Source organism: Ptychodera flava, unplaced genomic scaffold, assembly GCF_041260155.1.
Source record: "Ptychodera flava strain L36383 unplaced genomic scaffold, AS_Pfla_20210202 Scaffold_74__1_contigs__length_588402_pilon, whole genome shotgun sequence".
NCBI lineage: Eukaryota > Metazoa > Hemichordata > Enteropneusta > Ptychoderidae > Ptychodera > Ptychodera flava.
In genome coordinates, this window is record NW_027248396.1 from 263,290 (window position 1) to 282,982 (window position 19,693).

Genomic DNA, 19,693 nt, shown 5'->3' on the forward strand with positions numbered 1-19,693 from the left:
CCCGCGCAGCGCAGTGTACGTAGTATAAATTTTTGGTCAGCAGCATCATTTCACTAAAATTAACAGGTTTTTGATTCACCGCTACAAACGTTGTGAAGTACTGAATGTTTAGAAGTTTTGGTTTTTTTTTTAAATTTACGATCATATCTACTTGTTCCAATTGCTGATGTAAAGATGTTTTGAGGTCAAAGGTGAAATAGCGTCCAATATCACCTAAAGTTATTTTACTCTGCGTCAAAGTTATTGGACTCCGCGTCCTCTGATACAGAAAGTTACTGTACAACGAAACTCCAAAGGTGACAGACGCAGGTGTATAATAATGAGCTTTATGGGATAGAGTCGATTCGTACCAAGTTGGAATCAAACAACAGTGACCAAGAGTCTTATAATCACTTATCAAATAGACAGTAACGTTTTTATGTTGCAAACCGAATAAACACGCACACAAGTCATCAGGTGGAATTTAATTAAATCTTGTTTTGCTCAATAGTAAACGGCAGGTGAGAAGCGCTCCTTTCATCCAGACAATTGCTTTCATACACGTTTTCGAGCCATGGGAACACGATAAAGAAGTACTGGCCAGACTTTATAATCCTCTGTGACATATTCCGTAAAATGAATTTTTTATAAAAGTATAAAAATATATTTGTATTATTATTTTAATGTGAAAAGTATTACACCTTCCCCCCTTGTACATATGTTTATTTCGACAATGTGTGCTTGTGATTTCCATATCATGTGAAGGTTTATCAATTATCACTCCGACAAATGATACCTGTAAGTTCCAATGTTGAATGCTTTTTGTAGACAGACAGTTTATACTTTACGCTTGTTGTTGAGTTTCCTTAATCAATTTGCTGAAGTACACTATTTATTAAGTTTATAAGGGATAATTTTGCATACATTTTTTGATTAAATCCCTACTGGTGCTCAAAAACAAGGCGTTACTTATATGTGCATTCATTACTTGTTTATTTACAATCTTCTTGTGACTTTTACTCATAAGGGGCAAAGGAGATATTTGGTGATAGTTTCCAAATGCAACTATGTTACTGTTTTTAATCAATAGAACCACTTTAGATATCTTCCGAGCCTTGGGGAACTAGCAATATTTTTAAACGACAGATCAAAGATGTTGAAAAGTGGCTTTGCAATTTATACAGCAACGTGGCTAATAATGCTGCATGCAGATTATCACAACGTACCTTCTCGAAATTAAGACCCTTTACAAATTACTGCCCTCCTATTGAGTTCTTGTTTGCAGGAAAAAAGAGTTGGTGTATATATATATATATATATATATATATATATATATATATATATATATATATATATATATATATATATATCAGTATACAGATGTCTTTGATATATATATATATATATATATATATATATATATATATATATATATATATATATATATATATATATATATATATATAAGTATACAGATGTCTTCGTGGGAAATTACAGTGCTCGATGAGGAAAGCAGAGTGTTATAAATAATAACACAAATTACTTCAAATACAATGTAAAAATATATGTTAAGTTTCATGCATCCTTCAATCTTCAATCAGAAGTGAAAACATTTCTAGCAAGACTCTCATTGATATGTTTGGAACGTACCATTCCATTTGTAGGTGATGTTAAAATTTGATACATAATATTTTTGTTGCGACATTTTGAAACAAACTCAGAGAGTTCATTTAATATGGTAGATTTGTCGGCGTCGATAATATGCAGCTATTCTGATATACAAAGATTGCATCGCTTGCTTATGTAAGAGTAGCTCGATGCTTTGTCACAATTAAGCACAAAATGTCAAAGACTTGGTCCTTACTTTTTACGTTCCATAAATACTTTGACAACTCAGTATTTGTCTTGTCTTTCTCGTTACGGAATGATTGCATGTGGTTAGCGAAGCGCGTCTTGAAGGTGTTATCTGTGACATCGATGTAAAACTTCTTTGAGTTGTCTTCCGTTGATACTTTGTCCTTACTTTGTACTTGAAGTAATTTTGTTTTATATATATATATATATATATATATATATATATATATATATATATATATATATATATATATATATATATATATATATATATATATATATATATATATATATATATATGTTACTTTTAGGTGTTGTTCCGATTTGCAATACAAGACATGAAAATATCGAAATTTTCGATAGAGATGGCAACTTATTGGACATAATTTGCAATGGCGATAGTGGCAGTGCCATTGTGACTGGTGACAGTATGAAGTTGGCGATGCATATAACGAATGTGGATCAGCAAGAAAAGGGCTTCCTGGCAATTTATGCCCTTTTTTACGTGACAGGTGAGCGACCAGATAAAATCTGTCTTCGTAAATTAGACTGTCTCTTCCATTATAATTAAGCGATAGCTTACCTGAAGGCCTATGTTAGTTTTAGTTCAATCCTCGACCCCAACAAAGTCGATATGATAATCACTAAATCTGTATATTCAATGATTTCATAGTTAACATACTCATTTTATGGTTGCTTTGCAAAGAAATAAACGGAACATGTCTAAATCAAGATGATTATCTCTGTAAAAATTGGCGATGCATTCCAAGATATCTGACCGAAGACGAACACGATCATTGTGGTGATGGTAGCGACTTACCTGAACCGGAATCAAAAGGTATAGCAACTAACTATCTTGGCAATATTCACTTTGATACATTGCTACCATTAAAGGTACATTTTGCAAACCTGAACATTTTTATATTTTTAGTTCTAAAAATATTACAAAACTTTATGAAGAAAACGTTCATATCTTTGAAGACCTTCTAGCCAATAATGAGATCTACACTGCGTGCACCTAAAAATAGAATCATTCGGTAGCAGTGGTGTGCCACCAGAGTTTTACTTTTTTCTGGGAAACATTTGGTGATGCTTTGCTAGCCTCTCCAAACTTTGCTCACAAGTGTCACAGTGTCACTGCTCAACACTGATTGCAAAGTTGCAAGTAGATTAGGAAAAGGTTGATACTATTTTACAAAGAAATATTCATGAAAATCAATCGGCCTTTATACAAGGCCGAAAAATAATTGATAACATACGTTTGATTATATATGATATATGTCTAAATGAAAGCAGTTGATAACCGGGGGTACTTTTATTTATTAATTTCAACAAAGCTTTCGTCATATTAGAATGAAATTACTTTACATAAAACTTTTGATTTATTTAATTTTGGCGACTCCTTTAAAAATGGGTTTCGGTATTTTACCATGATATCGTGAGTTGTGCAATACATAACGATCACTCGACAGGTCAGTTTCAGCTTGAAAGAGGCATAAGACAAGGATGTCCTTTAATAACTGCATTACTGGTTTTTTCAATTGAGTTAAGGCCTACTGCTGTACGTTTGCCAATGAAACCACCTTAATTCTTAAAAATCAATTCTCTCTAAGAGGTGCTCTTTCTATGCTTGATCATTTTAACTTTTCTCTGGGTTGGAAGGAAATTTAGACAAAACTGAATTGTTGTTATTAGGTTCTTTAAAATATGCTTGAAAAGAAATTACACCTACTGAAGAACCAATTAGACTTTTGTGCATTTTCTAGGCCTAAGCAAGCCAAATAGTACGAAAATGCATTACAAATTAAATATTTCAAAGTCAAGCGACTTTTCTATCAGGAAAAAGCTGAACGAGCAAAAACGAGCAAAAGCTTTTGTTTGTTTGAAATCGATCCCTATACTTCAGGAAGATGTAAAGCATGTCAATTCAAAATTATCTCATTTCATGTCCAAAGGAAAAAAAACATTATGTCAAGCGAAATACAGAGATCTTGAAGATGGGGCTTACGAATAATAAACCTTGATCTACAAAGAAGGCTTTCGTTTAAGCATCTGCCATTCGCATTATTAATACCAATGCTACACGGAGAATTATATCTTAAAGTTACTTAAGTTGATTTGGAGGGCTGAATTTGTTTTGCTACAGTGCAATTATGATACATAATTTAGTACAAAACAAATTAACATACCTCAATTTTATAAAGATATGCTAGAGTATTGAAAGGCTACAAGTAAGCTGTAATCGAACAATATGTTTATATGGTTGATCGTTAATCAGTTTCTTACAAAAATTGTCTTGATACCGGTGATATATATATATATATATATATATATATATATATATATATATATATATATATATATATATATATATGACCTTATTGGTGATGAAGAAATCTTTATGACATATGATGATTTTGCTAGAAAATATAACATTTCAAATAATTTTGTCACTTTCTCGGGAGTTATCGATGCTTTCCCAAAATGGTGGAAAGCTTTTACTCTTGCTGATATATCGATAACAAAAATAACTTTCTGTGAAAGATATGTAGATTTTCGTATAGGGCCATCTTGGGATTTTTATAAGCTTTTACTGAAGACAAAATTCCATTTACCGCTCATTTCACCACATATGGGACGCTTGATTATGTTAAAGATACCGAAATAGACTGGAAAGGCGTCCGGAATCTGAAAACTTCACGTTTTCCTGTTCACAATTCAGTATCGTATTGTAGCAACAAACCGCTTTCATTTCAATAAGTGAGATTTGAACTTATAGTAACGATCAGTGTGGCCGAATAGAAACCCAAGAGCACCTTTCCTGGAATTGCAACAATGTAAAGTTTTCTCGGGCATCTGTGCAGAATTCTTTAAAAACAATTGTTGAAAAAAAGTATGCCTTTTTCGTGTCAATCTATTATCCTGGGTGCACCAAATGGAGGTGAATTATTCAACGATGTTATCCTTTTAGGGAATAATCAATTGTGTGCAAGCCGTTAAACAAAGGTATAACCGATTATAAATTCTTTCACCCGTAAAGTTAAGCAAGTAATGAACATTATACAAACGTATCTTAAGCAATGAAGAATCGAACATAAAATGGACTAGATAGGTCCCAATGTAATGTAAACTCTTTAACCTCATCTCTCTTGCTTTTCTTGTGTTGGTTGAGAATGTAATGCCTTGTACTGTTTTGTGCTCAATTATAATAATAAGTAAAAGACAATATTTAAAACAAAGTATGGTCATACCATTTTAGATGATGGGGTTGGTGGAAATTTGACAAGTAAAATTGGTTTTCGTAGAGGCACTTGGACGCTAACTCAGAACGGTTGTTTACAAGGTTGGACTTATCTCCATTGATTATGAATAGCTTTTCTGTTAGGAAAAATCCTATTTGAGTAACTGCTTGTTTTCGACAGGATTGGCCATCATGATAAGCACACTATAATGGTATTTTTAATTGTTTCATTGTTCACATTATTATTTACAATTCCATTACAAAGCGGGCGACGGAAAATGTCAATATAAAGACGACCTGACCAATGACAAAAACGATGATTGTGATGTTGGAAGCGACCTAAGAGAACCGGAATCCCAAGGTATGTAGAAGTTAATTCTCTTTGCATTGATTATGGTGATGCATTCACTTGACAACCCGGCTAACATGCAAGGGAACAGAACAAAGTTTACAGTGATGACCCCAGCTGCTACATTCTTGGTATATCAAACCCGGCATGAATATATATATATATATATATATATATATATATATATATATATATATATATATATATATATATATATATATATATATATATATATATATATATATATATATATATATATATATATATATAGTTATAGTGATATAGGTATAGAAAGTGGAAATTTTTAAATCACTAAATGGCTTTTTAATGCAATTTCTAAAGATGATTTGGAAAATGAAAAAAAATGATTTTTTACTGCCCAAAATTGGTTCAGCCATTCAAAAGTCATGAAGATTTTTGTGTATGTAAAACCTTGCGGCCGAAGGTCATAGTCTTGGAAAAACATTAAAATTGATGAAATTATAGATTTTAGTAGGCATGTTTTCCCTGATATACATGACTCTGACAAATGCGATGCTAAAAGTATGTAAAAGTAACTTCTCATCACAAAATAATTTAATATTTGACCAAAGGAAACCTACTCTTTGACGTAAGCACATCCAAATATGGCAGTTTGGCCAATTTTGCATAGCGGAAAATTTATAGAAACGACTGAAAAGTACAAAATTTGGCAGATTTACAGTCATTCTGATGCAAAATTATTGGTGAACTTACAAAGCATTACCAATCTATATGCAGTGCTACTGTAGTGTAATTAAAAAAAGGAAAGTTCACGCAGGAAAGGTAATTCGATAGTCAGAAATGCAGTGTTAAGTTTGACTCTACTGCAAAATGTACCTTTGCTGGATAACCAAAATAGGGTAAAAGATGAAAATTAGCCATATTTGGCAAAATCTAGAACAATGACGTTTAAAAAGTGTAACCACAGCATATCAGCAAAGAAAAACAATTTTTCAACAAGTTTGAAATATAAAGATGGTAAACGTACTTCCGAGATCACTGCAATTTTGACCAAATATCAGTTTTGTACAAAAACTGATATTCACATTTGGTGATAAAATATGAAAAGTTACCAGGTACAAATGTATACGCAAAGTCTGAACAAGTATTTATAGTGTCAATCCATCTTTTCTTGGTTTTTATCTCTAGAAAACCCTTTGTCATGAGTACCCATGAACATTGGGCAACAAAAATACTCTAAATGATAAAAACAATTTGACAGAAAAACCCATTTACGCAAATTTCTCGCTTTAAATGAGTGCTTGTGGCGCGATGGCATGTACATATGTACGGGAGTGTACTTTTGTTAGTTAACAACCGGCTACGAAAATTTAAGAATTTTTTGTAATGTTTATGAAGTTCATAGCAAAATTTTGATGAAGCAATATCTACTTTAGCAAAAATTACCTACACCAAGTGTTTCCATGGCAACCATTCTCTCAATTAAATTGTCAGTTATCAACAAAATTCATCCCTTTTTTATGCCAATACAGCTCATCTCAGAACCGGACATACTCATATACACACATGATTTGGCAACACCCTTAAAATAAAGTAATCTTCAACAGCTCTGATTTACATTTTCATAATTTCCGAAACATTTTTTGTTTTTCATTAACGCCCCCAATTATGTAATTAGGTTTTATTGTACCTTGAGAATATGTGAGGTCTTACTATGATCCACAATATGTTTTGGTTGTTGGGAACATTCAAATTGAAAGTACATGGAATTTGAAACTTTTGATTAAATGTTTTTAATTGCTCTATGTGAAGTAGTCTTCTATTCAAGATACTACGACAGAAGAGTTTAGCACTGCCAAAATATGAGTATAGCATACTGAATTTTGAACTTCGGAGTTATGAAAATGACTGAACTGTGTCACAAGAAAGTTGCTTTTATTAAATCAATCGTTTCATGTTTTTTCTAAGATTGTAGAGGCTAAGGATTAAGGATATTAGTAACTTTAAACCAGGAAAAAATACCAGTTAGTGGAAAGGATCAAAAGAAATAAACTTATTCATTTCTTTACATATTACAAAACCGGAAAGTAACACATAATTCTCATTTTAGTGATTAGGGCTAGTTTTATACTTGTCGATGTTTGATGATGGAAAGGAACACAAAACAACAAACTTAAACAATCATTATAAAAAACTACGAATACACCTCAAAAGCAACAAAATTCCAAGCAAAACATTACAAAAAGGTTCAGAATGTAGATTTACAAAGTTCACTCAACATGTGCGTTGAAAACGATAGTATTTTGACAGCCGTACCGGCAGCTACTTACTAAAGTCTGTTGAAAAAGAGTTCTAAATATCATTGTTTTTCAGGTCAAAAAGTGATTGAATCAAAAAAATGTGTCTTGAACGGTAAAACAACAACTGATAAATAAGTAGCTTTTCTCAAGAGTAACTTGAAATGCCTCGCCTGAAAGAAAATATCATCCCGTTTCACAGAAATTGACTGCGTTTGCAAGCGCCGTAGCTATGAATGATAGGTCTGGGAAATCCCCGCGAAAATCGCTCACACTTGTCTAAAACAAGATCGTTCGCTTTTGAGCTGCATGATTCAGCTTGTCAAAAATATTTTTATTTTGTTAATAATTATTTTTTTTTTTTTATTTCGCTTGTTAAGTAAAATTCATTTCAATGTTTTTAGATGCTTAATTCAAAACCCGCTAAAAAGCGACTATTTGGCAAAAAATCAAACGAAAAACACGGAAAAAGCCTAAATCATGGGCCATTTATGTATAAATACTTTCAGTGTCTTTACGCTTACGCTCAAATGCGATAGAACGCTGTGTATATGAGGCTCAATGGGCTAAAATAGAGATTTGAAAACATTACCGCCACTCTCGCCGATGTACGATTTTTGCATCGCAATTTTTCACTCATTTTCGTTCGTATGACTTTGAAACTCAAAGACACGATTGAGAAGAAAGGGTTACCTTAAAGTATTGAGTATTGAGTCATCTCTAAATGATTTCACATCATCCATGGCCGCTAAATACGATTTTGACACCACAACTTACAATGACTGGAAAAGTAAGTTAATGCATGGGTGTTTGTACCCATCAAGCCCAAAAGTAAGAAAATGATCAATTATCTTTAAAAACCACCAGATTTGATTGATATTTGGCCTAATTATTGGAATTATTAAATTCTTTAAAAAAATGTCTGCCTAAATCTTGACAAGTTGAGTCACGTGACCAAATCTGATATTTTCCCGCCAAAATTTACGTCTTTATTAATTTTAATATTCCAACCGTAAACCGTTAAATTTTCTTGATTTTCTCTGCACGTTTGGAAACAACATCTATCATATTCTTTCAAAAATACATGGCACTCTTGAAACTCTTATCTATACTTCTTTCTGATATTCAAAATATTCATGTAAAACGTCAAAATATTGTATTTGTTGTTTTTTGTGAAGAAAAAATATTCAAAATTAAATAATTTGCATCTGCCACTAGTTCTAACACAAGTTCCCATGCCATTTTACATTATTGGTCATAATATTTTAAATATTTTGATATTTAGCGGTTGGAATATTCAGTTATTTGCAATATACAATTTTGGCGGGAAAATAACACGTGACCTGACTTGGGTAATATATTATGATAAATTTCAGCTTAATCAAATGCGAAACATATTTTTGGCAATTTTCACAATTTTCTGACCAGGTCTGATTAAAAAGTATGTTCAAACTGATTTTACATGTATGTAAGCCTATGCCCATGCATTAACATACCTGAGTGGAAAACTAAGGTGATGGATGCGGTAAATGTACTAGTACTTAGGGACCCTACGGCAGTCGCCTTTCTTGATAACCTTCATCGTAAATATGTTGTGACACCAATAGATAAAGCTGAAAACAATGTTTCATTGTGCAAATCATTCTTTATACAGCGTCTCCTTACTGATGTGGGTGTCATGAACGGTGGGTCAGACAGATACAAAAAATCAACAATAGATGTGACATCTGTCATCACGAACAACATTGCAGTGTATGACAGATTTGGACTGAAAGCATCAGAAAAAAGAACAAAACCTTCCACTCAAGTACTAGGTGCCCAAGATGCATAAGAACCCATCTGGAGCCCGCTTTATTGTAGCATCAAGCACTCGCAGCACAAAACCACTCAGTAAAGCGATTTCTACTGTCTTTAAATTAATTTCTGAACAAATGCATAGATTCCAACTTAAAAGTAAATTGTAAAGCAACATCAAAATCTTCTCGGTTGTAAAAAATTATTTTCCGGTAAAAGAAATGTTGAATGTCATCAACACTAGAGAAAAGGCCAAATGTATCTCGACATTTGACCTAAGCACACTAAAACACCAAAATTAATCATAAGATCTACTGAAATAATTGTATTATGTATTTGTTTATTGATTTCTCTCTTTTCTGATATACTATGATTACATGACTTGCTTCTGTTAGAGTAACTCGATGATTCGTCAGTAATTGATAACGAGATGTCAAAGACTTGGTTCTCTTGTTTTAAGGACCAGATGAGCTTGCAAAGCTGTGTGCAGTGTCGATGCCTTTCGTTAAGGAACGATTGCAAATCAAACATGTGAAGACTTTGTTGTTTTGTAAAGCGCCTATGGGCAGTCTTTTTGGATATATGGCGCTATATACATTTTTCATTTATTATTGCATGTGATTAGCAAAGCGGGTAGTGAAGGCGTAATTGGTGAGGCCGATGTCAAACTTCTCTGTGCTGTCTCCCTTGATACCTTGGCCTTGTAAACCTCTCCCTTGACTGTTACCCTTCAAGAGGCATGTAGACTTATGCCGACAATGTCAGTGTTGTGGTGACATTTGTATTTATTTATTCCCTTATCACTGGACATTGTTGAGATGTGTTTGCTTATTGCGTCAGCTATGTGTTTAATTATATTTGGTGGTTGATTAGACTGCTTATGGACATACTTTGCTTGGTCGTTTGGTTTACGATACGAATAGAACTTGCCGTCATTTAGATTAAATATCACCTCCAAGAAGTTTGTTCTTCTCTTGTTAGTCTCAATTTTGAGGTTCAGCACCATTTCATAAAATTATCTTGTAATTTCTTGAGTACACTGACCCAGTCGTCCCGTTATAAGCCTATAAGAGACTTTATAATATTTCTTTGCGAGTGTGCTAAGGATATACAGTCCCACCTATGCGCATATATCAGCACCGTTGAAGCTCCCCATTGCGACGTCGAATAAATCCCTATTTTCTCTTTTAATCCAGGGTGTCATGTCGTTGTTCATGGATATGACATTTAGTCTAAATGACGGCAAGTTCTATCCATATCGTATACTTGAAATCAAAGGACAAACCATTCAAGATATTATTGTGAATAATATCGTAAGCAAGTAGTTACTAAAATGTGTCTAGAAATGAAATCTTTGCCAAAGAGACAGTCTAGCCATAATCAATGAAGCTGGGTACAACCTTTCAAACAAGCGTTCTGAGTTGGTATCATAGTGTCGGCAAGCGAGCATTTTTTACATATCAAATTTCCATCCACCCAAAAACAACCAATGCCTTGACCCAACTTGCTACTTATACGTAAGCACCTAAAGCAAACTTAAGACGTTAGCATCTTCATTTCTTATGATTGCGTAATTGCATGGACGTCGAAAAATAGATACCAAACATACTTGATATGTTCTAACCTTTCAATAGATAGATAGATAGATAGATAGATAGATAGATAGATAGATAGATAGATAGATAGATAGATAGATAGATAGATAGATAGATAGATAGATAGATAGATAGATAGATAGATAGATAGATAGATAGATAGATAGATAGATAGATAGGCAGGCAGGCAGGCAGATAGATAGATAGATAGATAGATAGATAGATAGATAGATAAATAGATATATAGATAGATAGATAGATAGATAGATAGATAGATAGATAGATAGATAGATAGATAGATAGATAGACGAACGGACAGAGACAGACAGAGACGTGACAACGATTGATATGTACATTATATATACATATATATATATATATATATATATATATATATATATATATATATATATATATATATATATATATATATATATATATAACCTTTCTTTATTGTCGTTTTTTGCAGGACTATTGGTAGTTATCACAGTGTCCCTCGCCTGGGTCTTCCAATTTCCGTAGCTTGATCAGTAATGTTACGCTGTGACGAATATATACGCGTTTTTTATTTCATTTACTTTTTGGGTTATTCATTCTATTCTTTGGCCACATACAATGCTTATTTTGTACGAGAGCTTTCTTTTTTAAGTAGTGGTGGTCATGTTAATCATACGACAAGATCTAGGTCTTGATTACTCAAAACAAGCTTTAATGCAACAACGCTTAACGGAAGTGCTACTTACATGTTTCGAATTTAAGCGTATGCCATGTCAAGTCGCTGATATCACCATGGGCACTAGATCTATTTCACTGACCAAATCGGCACGAAATAGTGGCATCAAATTTGACAGTCACTTCTCCTACCAGAAGCATATACCCACTACATCGAGATCCATTTACTTCCATCTTCAAAAATCGGACATATCCAACATCATCTCACCAATGAAACTTGTAAGAAACTTGTTCAACTGTACTTTCATGAAAACTGGATTACGGTAATGTACTTTTATATGGCTTATTTTCATTCTACCCCATCAAACCACTTTATTGCAACATGCACAGACTACTGCTACAAGAGTCATCATCCGTACCAAGCAATGAAAACGTATTAAATCTATTCTCAGAAAGCTTCATTGGTTACTAGTACAGTCCAGAATACGATTTCAAAGTTCCTTATCCAACCTACAAAGCGCCCAACGGATTGGCACCAACTTACATAACTGGCCTCATCGACGTGAAGCAAACTAGCAGGACTCTCCGTTCGTCTGCTTAATGTCTACTTAAGGAAGCGAGCTAGAATTTGAATCTTATGATTGGCGAGCATTCTCATGCACCGCGTCTCGATTGTTGAATAAACCTTTTATTGAACTTCGACAGAAGCCCTCGGTCATTACCTTCAGAAGGAACCTTAGAACGTTCTCACATACTGAATCGCCTGTTTCATAACTGTTCAGCGCCTCTGAGCTTCGTAATGATATGCTATAACGATGCTATTTTACTTTTTAATTATTCTTTATTTTATACCATGCCTGCTGTGAACAAAAGCATATTTCTCTTGTATTTACCTTTGATTTGTGGTGATGTTAGCAGTAGAAACTTATAAGTCTCGTTCCGACAATTTTTTCTCGCATTTGCATGGTCAACTTAACCTAGCAAGCATGTACGATATTTGCCTATATTTGGTTTCTTCTGTTTACACTGAAAACATTGATCCTAATCTACCGAGCTAAGTTATCTATGTTGAGGATAATAATTGCATGTTACTATGAGTCCTCACAGTGAACACAGGGAGTTGCCCAGACGGTATCTCCACCAGTGTCATTAAAGTCTGTACTGACGCTCTTGTTGTTCCCTCAATTTTTTTTGTATGTCCTTGTCAGTTTCCAAGTCAGTTTAAATAGGCCGATGTTGTCCCTGTGTTCACATCTGGACGTCAGTCATTTGTATTACCGCTCCATCTCCTTGTTGCCTCTTTCTGCAAAAATCTTCGAAGCAGTTTTTCTTCCTCATATCTATCAACATATTAAACCTGATTTATCCATCGATCAGCTTGGATTTGTTAAAATCAGATCCACCACAACTAAGTAGCTTACACATATTTCTTTTAAGCTTTATTAAATATTTGAAAATAGGTAGATTCAATTTACACTAACTTTAGCAAGGCTTTTGACGTTGTTTGTCACATACTTCTATTGTACAAAGTCACCAAATTTGTTTTATATGGCAATCAGGAAAGTTAATTGGCATCTTATCTCCATCTTAGACAACAGAGATTAATGATTTGAAATCACTCGTCAAACTGGTTCACTGCTGTATCTTCGCAGTATGTAATAATCAATCCAATATATAATAACGCTTAACAAAATATGTGATAAACTAGACTTTAGATATAACACTGACCAAAATAAGACAAAATATGCATAGCAACTATGACCACGCCCCTTCACAACCCGCAGCATTTCTACAATTTTATTATTTTTTCAAACTTTTGATGAGATTGAAGATGGCGATAATCCAATTCGTTAGCAAACTTGCTAAATACTTAGCATGCCCGGCAATGATTAGCACACCCTCGGCAATCAATTAGATTTCAAATAATCTTAACAAAGTATGTTCAGTAAAGACACAAAATAAAATGTCGATATATATGACCACTGTTATGATGTCCTTAGCAACCCTCTAATAATCATGTCTTTCAATAAAAGGAAACACATTTTTTAAAATGTTTGATCAACTAAACAAATGAAAAATGCAACAAATATAACAATCGTAGACTCTTCAACTCAAATCTTTGAAACTAACATCATTCTCACACCTGATGAATACTGCTGTTGATCGTTTTGTGCACTATATAGAAATGAATATATATAAAATTTAACCTGTAATAAAGTTCACGATCACCAAACAGAATTTGCAAGAAGAAATGGATGTGTGCATGGGTATCTTCTGCTTTAAGAAAAACTAAAATGTTCTACCGTACACCTTATTGGTGGAAACTTATCGTCAAATAATACTTAGTGATAGACACATTATGGTGATAAGCTTCTGTTAAATATTACACATTTGCCGAAATTAACTGCACCGATTTGTAATGATAAATTGATTTTGAAAATAGGTACCGTAATACTAACCTTCAATATGATATCAATTCAACTCACTATGTAACTATAAAACTTAACTCAATATGTAATACCAACCAAATATGTAATACTAACACAATATGTAATAACATTTAACCCAATATGTAATACTGACCAAATATGTAATAATATTTAACTCAATATGTAATACTAACCTATATGTAAAAATTTAAAAACAAAAGTGCACTTCAAAATGTTTACACGACGTGTTGACGATCAAGGTTACCATTAGTGTTTTTTGCGTAATAAATGCAGTAGAATGAGAAAAAAAACAAAAAGTGACGAAAATCCAAAAGTTACAACTTCTAATTTTTTAACTAAATCTTCCTGATCAATCTAATCATAAAAATATTGTTAAGCTTGTTCCAACCACATTCTACGTTTTGTATTCAAACAGTATCAATAGATGTTTTCTTGCTACCATCAACATAATAGGCACCGAAATGAATTACCATGACGCAACCTTTTTGACAGGTTATTATTTTTATTTTCTGTTGAAGTGTTGTTTGATGTTCCTTCAGAGATTTTTTTATCAAACTTTTACTCGATAAGACTTGTGGTGAACAACCATGCTTTTAATTGTTTTAAATAAACAATAAACATTCAATTATTTTAAAGAGGTACTTTATAGTTAATATTTTCATTGTTATAACATAGTTTTCAAAATTCGTCTTGTTTCTTAATGACATAGCTATTCCCATTAATAAATGCAATATGTAAAACTTTTTCATAGACAATTTGATATTTTATTACATTTTGGGTCAGCCCAATATGTAATAACACGTCCATGCATTCTCTATGGTGACGTTATTACATATAGGGTTAAGAGAGTGCATGGGAGTTTTATAACATATTTGGTTAACTCAATATGTAATAAAGTCCCCGTAGAGAATGCATGGAAGTTTTGTTACAAAATAGGTTAACCAAATATGTAATAAAGTCCCCACAGAGAATGCATGGAAGTTTTATAAGATATTGGATTTACCCAACATGTAATACGGTCCCTATTGAGAATGCATTGAAATTTTACTACATATCGGGTTATACCAATATGCAATAAAGTCCCCATAGAGAACGCATGGAAGTTTTGTTACATATTGGTTTAATCCAATTTGTGATAAATGTCCAAAGACAATGCATGGTAGTTTTACTACATATTGGGTTAACCCAATATGTAATATAATGTCCATAGACAATGCATGACAGTTTAACTACATACTGGGTTAACCCTATATGTAATAAATGTTAAGATCGCTATCAATACGGAGTTTTTAATGTTGTGTTTACTCAAAAATTTTGTCTATTGGCATATATTTAGAGAGAATACAAAAAGGAGATACAGATATTCTTTCTAAACTATAAAGTAAGCCTTATATTACGATTTGTTAGTATTCTCCTTTCATCAAAGATGGTTATTTGACCCTCTCAGAGCTATTATTTATAGTTTCTTATTATTATTATTTATCTGTGATCTAATGTATATCTAAATAAATTTCCTCTCAATTGTTGATAAAGTTTTAACATTGAACAGCATATTAATATATTGGTCGTCGCTTTTATATTTACCGTAAATTTACTTTGGTTTTTTATAAATGTTGATTGCCACAAACATATATCCTATAAACAAACAAGTCTCAATCATTAAAAATGTATTAGAGTATATCAATGTTCCACTCTGAGCTTGTATATCCTGTATATTTCGAAGGGACTAAGCCCTTCTTCTTAATTGGGTCCACTACAGTCGTTGATCTAGAACTGCCAATGTCAAAACGACGAAAATATAACTACCATTACTAAAGCAAATCCACATTACTGTGAAAATCATTTTGCGCCAGGAAATGTTCAGTTTCTTTACCATGATTTACTTTGAGATACTTCTTTGCCACCCCAACAAAGGACAATACTGTTATTCTCGCCTCGAAGTTTTTTAAGAGGACTATCTTACCTTCTTTCGAATAAAAATCAGGGCCTTTTAGTTTTAGAATCGGCTGGAGGCTCCGGTGAATGACATTGTATATTCGACACAATCCACTTAAAGGCTATGTCCCTGTGTACATGTCTACATCCTAAGTGAGCCAGGAAAAAAATGACGAGCTTAACCAAAGGGTTTCTTTCTGAATGCTGTAAAGTGATGAGTTGCCATTCATTCTGATAAGACAACGGCTGTTACTATTGTTCACGCACGAAATTAACGTTATTTAGAAAGTAACAGAAATTGATGTGAATCGCTTCACTTCGAACTGAACTGTTAAATGAAATGAAAAGAAAAAAAGTCAAAAAGTTACCCTGTTCCACGTATTAATATGTACAAGAAGATTAGAGACAAAAACGTGCAAAAAAGTCTAAATACCACCTTTTCGGTTCGCCAAAAACGCAAGATTGACCAAAAATCAGTTTTAATATCGATTTCTCAAATTCGCCATCAAAGGGCGTCTAGTGACGTCATATGAGTCAAAACAAAATGTCGCTCAGTGACAGCGAGAACGGTTCAGACTATTGAGACCTCAAAGACTTAGCCAGAGAGCAACAGTATTCTTGCCTAAAACTATCAATATCTCATTCTTTTTTATTAATTCAATAACATGAAAGACCAGGTTTGAAAATAAAAAGCGCACTACACTGTAAATGACTCCGTAAAAATGCGTATATGATGAGAATACAATTCACTATGGTGTCGAGGCTACGACACCCGTACTAGCGCGTTGAAGCAATCGAGGTACTCCAGGTAATGCTGGAAAATCTTTACTACCAGCGATGCTGACTGATCTTCAACACTGTCGAATTATTCCAAATTGAATCCCGTTCCCAGACACGAAGGCTAAGGAGACTGCATTCGCGGACGCAGGAACTTTTTAACTCTCTGAACTAGGACATCAATGTCATCCACAGGATGTCGGAGATACTTCGCTGGCCATGGCGTGATACTGAAGCGTGATAGATCCGATCTTCAGATGATCAAATACCAAACGGCCATCTTCAGGGCCACCACATCCTCCAAAAAGACTGCACCCGTTTAATAACATGAAGATTCTATTTCTTACCTCTGACACAGAAAAATGTGTTTGTTCACGCGTCCTATACACTGTACATGCACGCGTTCTCACAAATTGGCGCATTAATGTCACACATTTTGCTCCTTTTTGCAAGTGTTCTGAACCGCAGCATGCAGCGCTGTGACATTGAAGTGCCAGCGATGCCAAACGAGCCCAATTTTGCAGGATTGTGGGGCTCCAAATTTATTAAAATTTTCATCACGTTGTGTTTGTAAACATAATGGTCTAAACTACTGTAAATATGAACAATACAACGATTGTTCTTGTCACAGGAGGGACTGTGTTTTCGTACAATCAACTTAACTGTACACAAACAAACAACTTAAAGTTCTAAAAGCTAAACACGTCTGAGGTCTTATTATATTCGCCTACATTTCAATTTTACTTTAAAATTGTGACTGAACTGTACATGCCATCATCAATGATACAAAATGTAATGCCAGTGTCACAGTTAAACGTAATAGATAAGGAAAGGGAAAACATGCGATAGGCCTGCTTATAATTACATCTCGCCGACGTTTCTGCATGAACCTTTGTGCGTGGTCGTTCGATATCGAACACCTCTCCGATCTATCTGGAGAGCTTGCTTGAGGAGGAGACTTCAAATGTTTCTGATCAGTATTGTAGTAATAAAAAAGTGTTGTAATAGCATCCGGCTTCAGGCGTAATTACTTTTTGTAATCCAATTGATGCTATGATGCTCGGAGAAACGACAAATGCCGAGTCTTCACAGTGCACCCAATACCGTCTTGAGTATTGACTCGGCTGCCAATATTTTTTCTGCGTCGCGGCTCTCTAGGGAAGCTAAAAAAGCTTGCTCCTGAGCCTGTACCTTTATTGCAATTAAATGCAACACAATAGACCATGGTTTCTATTTACATATGGCTGACAAACAGCGCAACAACTATACGTATAAGAAAGACGATACACTCTGCTATAGACCGCCCCGTGAATAGCAAGCACGCCACTTGCGTTTAACTCTAACGACGTCACTAACCACAGGTCCCGGAAGTAAGGGCATTTCAAATTGCGTTTTGTTGGTGGGGCTGACACCCAACTTCATTTTCGAGAAATGCGATTAATTTTTCGCATCGCGGACAATTTTTTATCATAATAATGTAAGATGTTACAAGGCAAGAATTATGTAGTCACTATATTCATATTAATTTACTCTTATGTATCGAAATATTCATATTTATTTACTCTTATGAATTGAATGATTACGGAATCTTATTAGTCATTGTTATAGGTCAATCACCTTGCACTTTAACGGACTTCAAAATGAACAGAGTTCAAGGAGTATCAGTGATTCAGCAAAACTTTTATCTTGCTGGAGATATCTTGCTTTAAATAGAAAGTATATCTAAAGGAACAATCAAGGACTGTTACAAAACCGGCTTTAATAAAGTGCGAACAATCACTCGATGTAAATTTGAGACCTTAACATTGTATGGAAATATATATTTCAGTCTGTGCCCAATGGACGACCATTTTAGTAAATCAATATGATTAGATTGTAACTTCCCTCTTTGAAGGGAGAATATTATGAGAAAGAGCAAAACACGATCCTGCTTGGCACGTTACAGTATAGTAAAATCAAGTCAATAAATCATCCTCATAGCAGTATAACTCCTTGTGAGTCTCTTCTTTGTTGATCGTCCAGTACCTCATTGCACAAATTCCCAAGGTAGACGATACATCAGTATTAGAGATAGGATAAATAAAATGCCATAGTTTTTGCACATTTTAAAATTATCTTTCATTTCACCTTTAAGGTTACAAACGTGGCATTTTCACCAACTTAACCTTAAATACACACAGTGATTAAATAACGGATAAAGAAGCTTTATTTTCCGACATGGTACTTGAAGTAGTACTCATACGTCTCTTCCTATATAGTATTTGAGTTTAGATATTGGTCTGGATCGTTATGTATTCAGAAACTGAAGATGACAAACCGAGTTGTGGGTTTTAGCACCACATTAGATCTAAATTACTTTACCACTATGTTGAAGACTGAACTTGTAACACTCCAACTCCCAGCTAATAAATTTACTCTACTCTACTTCCATCTAGGAAATGAAAAACTTATTCTAACTAAATGTTTCCAAATATATATTAAAATGAACGAATAACCTAGCACACTTAGCACAGATTCGTCGGCAAATATGGAAGGATAAGAAATAGTGTTAAAACAGGATGATGAGATTATCTTTATCTTGACGCTTGAGTCAATATTGACCCCCGCTGATTTCTAATAACTTTAGCGTTTGCTAAAGATGTTGTCGGTGCTATCGATCTTTTGATGAAATTTTAATAAGTGTGATATATATTGGGCGGCTTTTTTATCATAACGTAAGCCAGTTCAGACTTTTATGTCAAGCGAATCTGTTTGCAAATTGTAGAACA

At 33.7% G+C, this 19,693-nt stretch overlaps 1 protein-coding gene across 2 annotated transcripts in view; it reads left to right on the plus strand.

Annotated features, from left to right (window-relative positions):
- Nucleotides 1-11,762, plus strand: part of LOC139128852 (blastula protease 10-like) — a 28,281-nt gene extending 16,519 nt beyond the window's left edge. Inside the window, exons 7-10 of one of the 2 annotated variants that reach the window (XM_070694559.1) lie at nucleotides 2,145-2,345; nucleotides 2,540-2,671; nucleotides 5,340-5,435; nucleotides 11,561-11,762. In XM_070694559.1, the coding sequence (XP_070550660.1) occupies nucleotides 2,145-2,345; nucleotides 2,540-2,671; nucleotides 5,340-5,435; nucleotides 11,561-11,613 (482 nt within the window). In that variant the 3' untranslated portion in view covers nucleotides 11,614-11,762. Of the gene's footprint in view, nucleotides 1-2,144; nucleotides 2,346-2,539; nucleotides 2,672-5,339; nucleotides 5,565-11,560 lie in introns of those variants that run through there. The other variant, XM_070694560.1, reaches the window with a different exon arrangement.
- The last annotated feature ends 7,931 nt before the right edge of the window (nucleotides 11,763-19,693 follow it).